The sequence below is a fragment of the Amphibalanus amphitrite genome, unplaced genomic scaffold (assembly GCF_019059575.1).
Source record: "Amphibalanus amphitrite isolate SeventyFive unplaced genomic scaffold, NRLGWU_Aamphi_draft 000383F_arrow, whole genome shotgun sequence".
Classification (NCBI taxonomy): domain Eukaryota; kingdom Metazoa; phylum Arthropoda; class Thecostraca; order Balanomorpha; family Balanidae; genus Amphibalanus; species Amphibalanus amphitrite.
Window position 1 is genome coordinate 526,120 of NW_024881877.1, and position 13,389 is coordinate 539,508.

General features: G+C 50.5%; 1 protein-coding gene across 2 annotated transcripts in view; it reads left to right on the forward strand.

Annotated features, from left to right (window-relative positions):
- The window catches only part of LOC122390123 (heterogeneous nuclear ribonucleoprotein U-like protein 1), a 28,879-nt gene extending 15,783 nt beyond the window's left edge, over positions 1–13,096 (forward strand). For both annotated transcript variants that reach the window (XM_043382785.1, XM_043382786.1), the window contains 10 exons: positions 2,589–2,685; positions 2,949–3,061; positions 3,211–3,495; positions 5,840–5,962; positions 6,222–6,350; positions 8,201–8,369; positions 10,389–10,568; positions 10,977–11,188; positions 11,545–11,808; positions 12,491–13,096. In XM_043382785.1, the coding sequence (XP_043238720.1) occupies positions 2,589–2,685; positions 2,949–3,061; positions 3,211–3,495; positions 5,840–5,962; positions 6,222–6,350; positions 8,201–8,369; positions 10,389–10,568; positions 10,977–11,188; positions 11,545–11,808; positions 12,491–12,535 (1,617 nt within the window). In that variant the 3' untranslated portion in view covers positions 12,536–13,096. The remainder of the gene's footprint in view (positions 1–2,588; positions 2,686–2,948; positions 3,062–3,210; positions 3,496–5,839; positions 5,963–6,221; positions 6,351–8,200; positions 8,370–10,388; positions 10,569–10,976; positions 11,189–11,544; positions 11,809–12,490) is intronic.
- The last annotated feature ends 293 nt before the right edge of the window (positions 13,097–13,389 follow it).

Consider the following 13,389-nt stretch of genomic DNA (forward strand, 5'->3'; position numbering starts at 1 on the left):
TCGGGCAATTCCTGGAGGTCACGCAGCAACCCTATCTTTGGCGGCTCATAACTCAGAAACTATTGATTTTTGTATAAGGATAACTTTATGTCTTCCAACTCAAAATTAACCAAGGAAACTTTTGGCTATCTCGGATTTTCGATTTTCGAAAATTTTGGTCACGTGACCTCTTGACCTATTTTTTGAAGAGTGACCTTGACACTTTCCCACCTGAAAGTTAAAATTTGGTCTGATGACGATTCAAGCCTTATCAATGGTCGTTCATATGCGACAATAAAAAACATGGCTATCGGCCTGCATTGACCTCAGGTCAGGTCATCTTTGTGACCTGCCCATTATAAGTCAATGGCAAAAGTACCGGCTAGGCCACTAAAACGCATCGGACTGGTACAGTTACTTCATAATCATACCATATTAGGTTATTATTGATCACTCTGGTGCAATTTTGCATCAGTGACCCGCGGAAAGGTCATCCGAGGTCACATTATGACTCACGACATTCATATGCCTTTTATGTCTATATCTTTTGATAGAATAGGTATAGGGATTTGGGAAACACATCAATTAGTTCACTTTGGCCAGGCGCATCATGCCATACGCAGCCTTATATGTTAAGGTCATTTCGTGACCTTGACCTAGGGTCAAATTTTGGTCAAATTTCATATTTGACCTTTCGAAATAAAAACTTATACAATTCGATCCGACTGGAAAAAGCAAACACGATGGCGCTATTTTATACATCTGACTTCATAAACATAATAAGATATTGGCGAAAAACGTTTTTATTCCGTGAAAAATGTTTATTTTCAGCCAGATTAAATAACAATATTTTGGCGTGGTAAAGGCATTCGAGGTGCATAGACACGTTGGCGTAAGTACTTATACCTAAGCAATTCACGCTCATATGACTCGGTGTTGCGGTCATTTCTACAGGTACCAATCTAAAAAAAAAAAAAAATAGCATAGGTAGATATGTGATGATCAGCAGTTTCGTACATTTGGCATGAATAATAATCACTCACATAAATCACTCACAAGCTCGCTTCGCCAGGGCCAAAACTGTGAAGGGGACGAGACAGTACCACAGATTCTGTCCAGTTGACCTGACCACAGTCCGCGTCCACGAGCTTTCAGAAGATCGGGAGGGCAAGGAAGTCAAAGTGTCTTAGATAAGCACATACAAAGTAGACGAGCTTGGAAAGTTGCACTGTTGGATCGGACCAATGTTGTGTTGTGTTGTTGTGAATATGTTGTCGGTTTGCTGTGTGCCGTGCGTGCCGATTAGGGTGTACATAGGAAAATGTTTTATGTGAGTGATTATTATTCATGCCAAATGTACGAAACTGCTGATCATCACATATCTACCTATGCTATTTTTTTTTTTTAGATTGGTACCTGTAGAAATGACCGCAACACCGAGTCATATGAGCGTGAATTGCTTAGGTACAAGTACTTACGCCAACGTGTCTATGCACCTCGAATGCCTTTACCACGCCAAAATATTGTTATTTAATCTGGCTGAAAATAAACATTTTTCACGGAATAAAAACGTTTTTCGCCAATATCTTATTATGTTTATGAAGTCAGATGTATAAAATAGCGCCATCGTGTTTGCTTTTTCCAGTCGGATCGAATTGTATAAGTTTTTATTTCGAAAGGTCAAATATGAAATTTGACCAAAATTTGACCCTAGGTCAAGGTCACGAAATGACCTTAACATATAAGGCTGCGTATGGCATGATGCGCCTGGCCAAAGTGAACTAATTGATGTGTTTCCCAAATCTCTATACCTATTCTATCAAAAGATATAGACATAAAAGGCATATGAATGTCGTGAGTCATAATGTGACCTCGGATGACCTTTCCGCGGGTCACTGATGCAAAATTGCACCAGAGTGATCAATAATAACCTAATATGGTATGATTATGAAGTAACTGTACCAGTCCGATGCGTTTTAGTGGCCTAGCCGGTACTTTTGCCATTGACTTATAATGGGCAGGTCACAAAGATGACCTGACCTGAGGTCAATGCAGGCCGATAGCCATGTTTTTTATTGTCGCATATGAACGACCATTGATAAGGCTTGAATCGTCATCAGACCAAATTTTAACTTTCAGGTGGGAAAGTGTCAAGGTCACTCTTCAAAAAATAGGTCAAGAGGTCACGTGACCAAAATTTTCGAAAATCGAAAATCCGAGATAGCCAAAAGTTTCCTTTGTTGATTTTGAGTTGGAAGACATAAAGTTATCCTTATACAAAAGTCAATAGTTTTTGAGTTATGAGCCGCCAAACATAGGGTTGAAGCGTGACCTCCAGAAATTGCCCGAGGCTATATCTCGTTAACCGTTCGTCGAAAAAAAAAATCATCGCCACAGCTGGCTTTCCGGCCCAAAACAACCCCCTAGACGAATTTTGAGCGAAAAATAAAATATGAGGGTGCACAGCTTTGGTCGATCTATCGTGGAATGCCCCAGGTAATGTGATGGTATTGAATCATTCTTCATTCTCTATAAGACACACCGTGTGAATTGTGCTTTGCATCGTTACTTGTTGATCGGCATAATCATTCGCGTTCTTCGTGTTTCAGATCACGAAGCACAACGGCGTGGGTCACCTGACGCAGGAGGCCAACCCGCATGTGCTGCGCGTGGGCTGGTCGCTCAACAGCGCCTCTCTGCAGCTGGGTGAGTCAAGTGACTGCTTAGATGCTGATCCGAATACGTTCTGTTGTCCGTCGAAGCCTGTGTCTGTAAACTGCGTGTACAGCGTTCGTTGCCGACATGACTCCATCGAGGAGCTGCTGGTTGGCTGATCTGTATCAGAGGGCTACAGACTTTGTAAGGTCTCCGGGGAAGTCGAGTGCTGACTGGGTGTCTCGATTGCCCTTTGGACGGTTGCAGTGGCACTGATGCGGCATATGTGTAACTATCTCGTTTCAATCCGTCAGGTGAGGATGAGTTCACCTACGGATACGGAGGAACGGCCAAGTTCTCCACCAACCTCAAGTTCAAGGACTACGGCAAGACCTTCACCGAGGGCGATGTGGTCGGCGCGTACGCCGTAAGTCATCGTGTTTGGTTATCAATCGTTCGTGTGATATGTTTTTTATTTGTGGATTCAGCTATATTCTCGCTCTATCGTTCGACACAATGTTTATTTGTATTTTTTTCTCCCGAACTAACCCTCGTCCTGATCGCGGCGGCCGACAGGACATCGGCGAGGAGACGGTCACTCTTCACTTCACGGTGAACGGCGCGTACCAGGGCGTGGCGTGCCAGATCCCACGCTCCGAGCTCGGCACCGACGCCGACAAGGCCGCCCTGTTCCCGCACGTGCTGTCCAAGAACTGTGCGCTGTCCGTCAACATGGGCCAGATGGAGGAGCCGTGGTTCCCGGCGCCCGAGGAGCTCCCCGACTACCAGTTCTGCCAGGCGGCGCCCGAGGAGAACCGCGTGCGAGGCACCGTGGGACCGAGCCAGCGCTCCGACTGCACGGTACGTGGCAGATTTTTGACAGGTAGATCAGTCACAGACAGTTAGACGGTCTGGTATAACTCAATTAGTCGAAAGTAGCCTACGTTACTGCCTACGTCGCTTCTGCGTCGCGTGGGCATTCCATGTCAACCGGGACAGCCAAAATCGGCCACCTCTGCGATTTTGTTCAAACTTGGTATACTTATTGGCTATTGGGTGAAACCTCTGAGGGTGAAAGGATTTTGTCATATGCCCTCGGGCTACAGAGATACAAGTCGCTAAACTTCTGCTTTTTGAGCAGAATTGGACATGTATTGCATTCTTGAAAGATCTATAGCTTCAACATTTTTGAAGCTATTAATTTCAAACAAACTGAGATGTGTACATAAGGAGTTATGCTAGTTAAATTTAACAATTTTTACATTTTTAGGTGATTTTGAATTTATTTTATTTTGAATTAATTTCTTAAAATGTAATTTGTGAAAAATGGGTACCCTTCGATTTTGCTCAAATTTAGATATTGTCTTCCACTACACGTAAGACACACGTGCTGAGAAAATTAGAGTGGGCCAACGATAACTTTGGATGATATAGCAACAAGTAGTACAACGTAGCACGGGCGGTGGAAGGGGCCGATTTCGCTAACTCCACCGGTTTATCACCAATAACTCACGCCATATTTATTATATTAACGTCAAACTTTCAGTATCTGTCCAGAATTGAATTGCGAATCCTCCCGTGCAAGCAATAGGTAAATCGGTCCACAACTTTTCTAGTAATAGCGGTATTAAGTCAAACATTCCTGCCGGAGCGGCGCGGCGACCGGCGTCGGCCGTTGCCGCCTGAATGGTAGACTGTGCCGGCGCGGGACGGTTCCATCTTTGCACCGCGCTTCTTACCGCTGATTATGATCGCCTCGTGTCAAATTTTGTGTGAAGGCTTAAAAATGTACAGGCAATCTATTTTCAAATAAATACGAAAATCAACTGGTAAAAATTGAATTATTAGGTTGCAAACACAATCTTAAATCTGTGACTGAATCGTTTCCCGCGTCGGCCGATCCCCGCCTCTGCCGGCGACATCTTACTCTTAGCAGGCCACTAACTGCCAAATTTATGGTAAGAGTAACTAGAGATTCTCATAACACTACAAATGTCGTATAAAGGAAGAAATAGGAAAATCGGCCAGTAACTCTTAAACCTATGGGCGTATAAACGCAAATAGTCACTATAGCAAACTTGATTACGTTTAACCTCAATTGATCAGCTTGAAGATATTGATCTAGGGCCATGAAACTTGCACACGATAAAGTTCCCCACCGCCCCACCTACAATTCAAATTCCGTTTTTTTTTAATACCTTTTCTGGCTTAACCGGGCCTTTCTCCCCTAGCGCTGGGAGAGTCAGGCGTATTTCCTTTTTGCAACCAAAGAGAGGCGCTGCCCGGAGAATGTCCAATTTCATCATTAAAAAAAAAAACTGGTTTACGATGACCAGCTATCTTCGTGGCTTAGTAGTAAGTGTGTACCCACCTCGAAATCTAAAGGTCACTGGCTCGCAGCCGGTCAGCTTGAAGTGTTTTAACACGCATTCGTTTTTTAAGTAGCATCTGGCCAGCCGGCAACTGTCGTGAGGGCTAATGTTCGTATCTAGGTAGCATTTGGCCAGTCGGCAACTGCCGTGAGGGCTGTACATATTTACGCGTGTTAGTTTAGGTCAGGTCACGTCAGGTCAGGTTAGGTTTGCTTTGGTTTGGGGTAGAAAGAAGCATCTCCCGTTAGCGCCTCTCCTTGGTTGCTAAAACGAAACACGCGAGTGCCAGACATTACGAAGTCCAAAAGACAGTTATGTAGACGTCGGCCCATTCTGGATTTTTTATATGATGTAGCTAATGTATAGGAGAATAAAATATGTAAAAATCAGCAAAATCGAAGGGTACCCATTTTTCAGAAAATCAAAATTTATTTTTGAATTTTAATTAAGTTCACTAATTAGTTAATTACGACAACATTGTTATCCTCAAATTAAAGCCTGATCTTTTCCCTCCATTTCACACTTTGTCTCGTGGTGATATGTCTAAAACTTCAATAGTTATGACGCTTTAAAGATGATAATGTGCCTTGCCTAAGTCAATGTTTGATGACGTGTATCTCGGAAACGTGACGTCATATTTTGACAAAAAAATGTCTCCTCTCTTTTCACATATAGATGAGTAGTTTCACAAAGTTTCGCAAAAATCGGAGGAGGTGAGGTTCAAAATGATCATTTTTTGTCCCACTTGACGTGGAATGCCCCCATAGCGATGTTGACCTGCGAGTACAGATTGGCCTTTTGTCTGGCGGCTGACTGTCTTGGTGCGTTTGCAGATGATTATGATGGTGGGCCTGCCCGGCTGTGGAAAGACGACCTGGGCCAACAAGTACACGGCTGAAAACCCGGACTTGAAGGTTAACATCCTCGGCACTAACTGCCTGATCGACAGGATGAAGGTAACTACCTCGTGTTGGGCCTGCCGTGCTGTTGAATCGACTGCCGTGGTGGTAATCAGTTTAGGCAACGGAGGCGCTGGTGTGGTGGCAGTTGGTGTTGGGAAGATTTATCTCGCCTTACCTCTAGTTATGCCCAATGTTTATTGATGGGCGGCGTCTCGGCTCTCCCAGTTTGCTGTTATTCATAAATTTGTTGGACGGTCATCTGGGACTTAGCTGCTCTGGACGTGTACCGACCCCTATGACCTCCGTCCGGCAGGTGATGGGCCTGCCGCGCAAGAAGAACTACCACGGCCGCTGGGACCAGCTGATCGCCATGTGCACCCGCTGTCTCAACACCCTGCTGGACATGGCCTCCAAGCGGCGCCGCAACTACATCATTGACCAGGTACGGCCGGCCGCCGGCGAGTTAATCCCGCAGTGGCAGAGCGGAGGGCACGGCGCATCGCTGAGCAGCTGGACAGGTAGGTGACCGGAGACAGGCGGCGCACAGCAACAGCGGCAGTCAACGAACAGGTGAGGTCCAGGTAGGTGTCTTTTCTGACCCTGCCTCGTTTCAGCGGCTCCACAACGCTACGATCGATCAGGTGAGTGATCTCAAACCCGTGCGTCCCTCAAGCACCGCGCACAGGTAAGCGGCAGAGCGGGACGGCGGAGCGGTCCGTCAGTGACCCGCGGCGTGAGGGCGGGGCGCCGGCCAGCGGCCTCGGCGGCTGAGCAGCTGCTCTGGGCGGGTGGGGAGGGAGGACGGAAGGTCTCGGTAGTTACGTGTCCAGTGCTGGGTCTGCGGTGGCGGCGGGGTGGATGCGAAGTGGCGATACACCGACCCAGAGTCGGCTCACCGAGCGGCGGACTGCTTAGACTGTTTAAGAGTGTGTCGGAACTGTAAGCGTCAGCTCACCGGAGAACGGTGGAACTATATAGACAGTGACCGTCGAAATGTGCGACCAGTGATGTGTCCTGGGCTGACTAGTGACGGTATCGACTGTCGAACTATGCTCGGGGCGCACCTTGCGGTCCTGGCAGCGTTTGTGTGCAGTGTGAGCGCCGGCCGAATGGCACTAGTGAACTGTAGGCGCCAGTGAATTGTGCGGCTGTGTACTGGACCTGGGGCCTGCCGGCGGACCGGAGATGGCGATTTATCCGGTCTGGAGACTGACTGTGGCACTGGCGACGAGGATGAGACTTTGCCATGCGAACTGTGGTGACTGGCGAACTTTGTCGACAGGAGGTGGCGCGGGCATCACCGAACTTTGTGTCTGTGCCGGCTGATGGGCCACTTGGGCGATGGTGGTCCTTTGGTGTTCGGTGCGGGGACTGAATGTGTGGGCCTGTGTTGTGTGTCATGATGTACCGGCTTTACGCTGGGAACTCCGTGGACATCCGTGAACTCCCAGCCTGTCTGGATCTGGGCAGCATCCGGTCCGGGGCTGGGTAGTGGCCTGCTGCTGACGGTGACGCGCGCAGCACAATGAAAAGCATCGTGGTGGTTGAGGACAGGGAGGGAGGACTTAGCACTGGACACGTAACCGCAGAGGCTGGACGTCGGGGATGTGTGCAAGGTGTGAAATCCGCCAACTCGTAGAAGTAGCCTGTTCAATCAGCGTATTAAATGAGTGGAAAGGGTCTAAGTAGGGCTGGGGCTCGACATCTAGTGGGCCCTTATGTGGTGCTGGGGGGGGGGGGGGGGCTACCGCAAGAGGCGGGCAGCTATGCCTCAGGGTTACGGGTGCGCGGTACGGGAAGCTCAACGCTGAGCGACACTCTGCGGCGGACGCAACCGGCGGGCGTGTGGGATGGCGAAGCGCGTGCGGAAGAACGCTGTACTCCAGTGAATAGGTTCGCGAACGGATGGCGTTTAGCTGCGCGAAGTGATGGCCAGGCGAAGGCCCAAGAAAGTGCTGCGAATGATCGGCCATGCGATGACCGAAAGACGGCGGCGTGCGAGGCGAAGGCCGGGCGAAGGGCCGGAGAGTAACGACGCGAGCAGACTGCGGAACCGGAGAAGAGTGCCTAGCGTGCGAACAAGCGGCCAGGCGAAGGGCCGAAGGACATGGCGCATGATGCGGGCGTTGGCCAGTTGGCGCCACTCTACCGTTGGGCGCGCTCGGGAGCGGGGTGGGTGGCCGGACGCGCGCGCGCGACTGGCAGGTAAGGCGGGTAGGGTGGGTCGGTCTCCCTGCTGCGGCCGAATCGGTCCGGCTCCCATCACAGTGTCGCTCATATCGTGCCTCGCAGACCAACGTTTACCAGTCGGCGCAGCGGCGCAAGATGCGCAACTTCGCCGGCTTTAAGCGGCGCGCCGTGGTGATCGTGCCCACGGACGAGGAGTTCAAGAGGAGGATCGAAAAGCGCACCAGCGAGGAGGGCAAGGATGTGCCGGACTCGGCCGTGCTCGAGATGAAAGGTACGTATGTCGGCCGCGCACGTTACGGTAAGTGGTGCCGCCGCTGGCGCCGGCGCCGAAGCGACGCTGGCCCGGCGGCGGCCTGTGCTGTCCGTCTGTTTGTCTGTCTGTCTTGTGTCAGTGATTCGTAATGCTGCTCTCGCCCAGTCCTGGTCCTGTGTCCTGAACCTGGATATATTCACTCTGAGAACGGGCGCCGACGCTCCCCGGTCCCTCAGCCCGACACAGACACTGTTCACAACTGACAGGGTGGGTTAACTGACGATTGGATCGGGAGGACCGTGCTGCTATCCTCCCTCGCAGCTAAGATCGGCATCAGCGAAGATCTGTTGCTAGGTGAGTGAGTAGATGCGTCTGTGATATAGGTGGCGTTTCCTCTTGTGTTTTGGTGACTGGCTGTTTCGGCAGCGTTGTGACTCCACGACTGCTGTTATGTTTTCTTTGTGACGTCATGGTCTTGCATTGTGTTTCATCGATCACCAGATATTTATTGAATGAAGCGGCACATATAGAAGTATATGTGCGTTCGAATTCGAGCGCAGTCGAAATGAATAACCTGGGAATACCATACCTGTTAACGAGTTCTTCGATTTGTTATGGTGATACAGTATCAAGACAAAGGTTAACAAGGTAAGCATGAAGTACCAAAACATATAAAGAATTGAGAGGGAAAATCCGCCAAGCAGATTGTGTCATCTTGTTTAAAGGGGTAGGTACTATGAACACAAATGTGTTTTACCGTATTCTTGGTCTGACTCTGGGATGTTTTCGTTATTGTGGTCTGCTAGCTGCAGCCAATTGTGCAGTGGGATGTCCTTTTTTGACGAAGGGGACTCCACGGTCCTCAAGGTCTGAGGCTGCTTTGTCCTGATATTTGATGAATGTCTGATTAAACTATAAAGGGAAGTAAGTCTCCAGTTGATAATATTTGAGGAACGGCGCCATTATGTTACTGAGACTAAGGCGAAGAAGAATTTTTGGCACACAGTGGGGTATCCCAATTTACATTTTTATCTGATTGGAAACCTAAGAATGACTTCAGTGGACCATCTGTTTTCTGACATACGTTTTGACATCAAGGAGCAGTTTGTGCCAAGAGCTTGAAATCAGTCTTTGGTGTTTTATGAACCTGGAAGTATGGCGTGGGTTCCCGTAGCCCATGATATTGCCGTCTCTGTGGCCAGTGATGCAACTTCATACGGCGTGACGTGATTTTTGAGTTAAGAGTGGCTGTTAGCAGACCGATTTTGTTGCATTGTTGAAGGCTGATTGACACTTGCTTACCACGAGATGCATGCGTCTTGAAACATTTTGTTTGTGAAGCACTTTATCAAGGCACTGATCACCTGTTCCAGGCTATTACTGACCTTACCACCCTCCTGTCAGGCTATTGGAGGTTATCTTTTCCGCTGATCTAACGCAAGTCTCAGCACAAACGATACTCTTGGATGACATGATCGTCCCCGGACAGACTGGTCCGCTCTTCATATTGTGTCGTCTTCCTAATAACCAACGGTTTGTAGTAGTGACAATATTATCGCCTTGACTTTTTCTGCATTGCGATGTTTTAATGAGAATGGAAGCCGTTCCCATTTTGCTGGTATATTCGTATGCGCGGGGTTTGAGGTGCATAGGCTGGAGCCATGCACTTTGACGCTAGTGGCATTGTTCATGCTAACTTAAACATTCCCAGTGTTTATTCCCGCTTCATTGACCATGAGAGCGTAACAGGCACTGTCCGTTGCGGAGGACGAGAGACCAAGGCCCGGTGGACACACTAAGCCACCGTCTGGCGCGCATGCCAGGCCCCCTAACGCATGCGAGTCGGGAGTATTAGGCATGACCCACACGTCAAAATGCACCCCGCGAATCACATTTACACACACGCAGACGAACATACATTACACACCAATGAAAGCCCACCGTCCATCCCCTCCCCTCCACTCCCCAACCTAGCGTCGGCGCCCCACGCTCGCCCGGCTCGGTGTGTAACCGTCCCCCGTCCGCGGCCGCCGACAGCCGCCTTCAAGCTGCCTGAGGTGGGAGAGTATCTGGACGAGGTAGAGTACCTCGAGGAGCAGCGAGAGGCCGCTCAGGAGCTGGTCGACAAGTACGCCAAGGAGGCGCGTGACGCCGGCTACCTGCCGCCCTGGGAGAAGAAGGGGCGCTATGACAACCGGAACAGCGGCGGTGGCGACCGTGAGTTGGGCCGGCAATTAGGAGGGGGTTTGGTTGTACCGGGGAGGGGTCTGTGACTGCTTAGGAGAGTGCCTGTGTTTCGAACACTGGTGATGATAGGGCACTGACTTACTGCAGCATCCATGCGTATTGTAAACGCAGAAAACTGCTGGACTAGCGAGAGGCTTCGCTTGTGTCATCATCTGAATATTTCTCTAGGTGGTAGGCACTTGAAAGTGGAACAGGCATTGCATATTTCAGATTCCCCGCTAGGTGGGTGAAGTATAATTATATTGCTTGCCTTAAGGAAATAACTATTAACATCCGAAGTGTTTCATTGGTACTTTTTTCTAAGTGGTCTGTTACCTGTCTATATGATCCGCACAAAACTGACCCCGCCGCTAACCCGTCACTCCCTGGCGTGTGCAGGCCGCGGCGGGTTCCGCAGCAACTGGGGCCACCGCGACCGTCCGGGCGGCCCGCGCTACGACCACCGCGATAGCCGGCCAGGCAGCTGGCGCGACCAGCGCAGCAGTGGCGGCGGCAGTAGCTGGAGGGACAACCGGCGCGGCGGCGGCGGCGACCGCGACCGGCGCAGCAGCTGGGGCGGCCGCGACAACTACCGCCAGGGCTCCGGAGGCGTGAGTGGCGGGAGGGGGACACAGCATTGTTTTTTCTTGTGACCTGGTGCTGAGACGCTTCTTCAATGCCACCCTTATGAGGATGGTGGATGTCTTTTTTTACAAACTTCATTCTTGTCAGTGGGGGCATTTCCTGTGATATCAATCCAAATTCACGATTGATTTTATGATTGGTATTAGATAATCCTCTTCTTTTTCTCGATACATTTTGAGGTTCTGTGCTCGGTGCACACCCTGATGACAGTCCTTGCGGCTAATTATTGTTGTGTTGACTTTAATTGGTACTCCTTCGCACACTGACGTGGGGTGAGGGATTTTTGGTACCTAACCTGTCCATGTGTTCCTATGTATGTCAGTGGGGCCAGCAGCCGCAGCCGTGGTCTGGCGGCAGTTACCAGCAGCAGTGGGGCAGCCAGCAGTACGGACAGGGCTACGGACAGCAGCAGCAGCAGAGAGGCTACGGACAGCAGCAGTGCGGATACGGATACGGACAGCAGCAGGGAGGCTACGGCCAGCAGGGCTACGGACAGCAGAGCTACGGACAGCAGGGCTATGGTCAGCAGGGCTACGGCCAACAGCAGAGCGGCTATGGCCAGTACTACCAGCAGGGCTACGGACAGGTACGTGCTGAAGGCGGGACTGTGCGGTCCACAGTCAGGGGGCGCTCTGCTTGCCTGCCGACGATGATCGCGTTGTGCGACCCGCGTGGTATTGGAGGGAAGGGTGCGAGTCGGGATGATTGCATGGGATAGGGACTACGGCACTAGAAAGTGATGGTGATAAAATGCAGTGATGACGAAGTTGTGATATGTGGGGATTTGAACTGCTATCGGCCATCTGACTTGCTGACTCGATGTCGCCAGCGTTAGCTCTCTCAGCTGACCGCCCAGTATACCTGACTCCCGTATGCTGTATTGATGCCTCTTTCAGCTGTTGTGTTGGGTTCACTACTAGCATGCAATCCAACATGAATTGCGATGTTCCAAGTGACCAGTATCGTTCCCGCTGGGCACGGTGGGACTTGAAAAGCTTGGAACCTACCGACTCGGATCACGATTTGTGAAACGAATCACAAATCGTTTTTTTTTTTTTAGCTTACCCTATACTGAGCATGGTATATAGGGAGAATACAATCAAGGTTACTACGAGTCTTGTAATGTGTCTTGACCTGGTACTTTGTCATTTGTATGCAATAATCGACATAATATAGCCCTTTGATCTGTTTTGTCTGGACTGACTGAATCCCTCGCGCTAATTTTCCTCCGCCGATCCTGTCACTGACCTAACCCCTCGACCCCACAGAACTATGGCGGTGGGTACGGTTCCAGCGGCCACTACGGCCGCTAGGGCGCCGCCTGCTGCTGCCCTCTGCGGGCCGGCAGAACTGCCGCCCCCTGTCGACCGGACTCTACCGGTCCTCAGAAACAAAGAGCGATGGCGAGCGGAGAGTGGCCTACACCTGAGACGCGTCGGTGTTTTAGTTAGCGCTCGCGAGCATAGAGACGCGTCCCGTTCGGTCGGCTTCGTGCTTGAATTTGTACCTGTGCCGCGGCTGGCATCTGCACACACACGCTGCTTGTGTGAGCGGCGGTGGAACGGTGCGCCCGGGTTGAAACCGATACCGCGCCGGCAGCCGGACAAAGATCATCAGACGTTTTTACTCTCAGCACTCGGTCTGGACTAATTTGGATGTTTTTAGCGTTAGTACGTGGCTCCAAGACTAGGAGCGGGGCCGGCCCCACCGGTGGCCGGTCTCTCCCGTGCGTGCGTGTGTGTATATGCATGCCATGATTACCCCCTGATCGCCACCCCCCTCAGACGGACCCCGCGCGGACGGTCAAGTACAATGTTTGGATCGGTGCCGGTGTCGCGCGGTACATTCATCATTACACGGAACTCCCATCATTATGCCTGTGTTTTGGGGGATTGGACGGCGTTGGGGACTTGAGTGGAGGAAAGGAAGGTATATGGTACGTCTGCTACAGACTGGCAGCTCACACCGTCGGCTGCTGCAATAGACGGCTGCATAGCACACGAGCGGCTGCGATACAGAATGAGACGGCTAGAGGAACTCTAATCACTACAGACTAGTTACACCAGCTACACTACCTACGGACCACACTGCATCGATGTTTTCCGTATACACGGCGCCCGTAAGGAGTCGAGCATGACACATGCACTATGAGGTGCCCGACTTACTT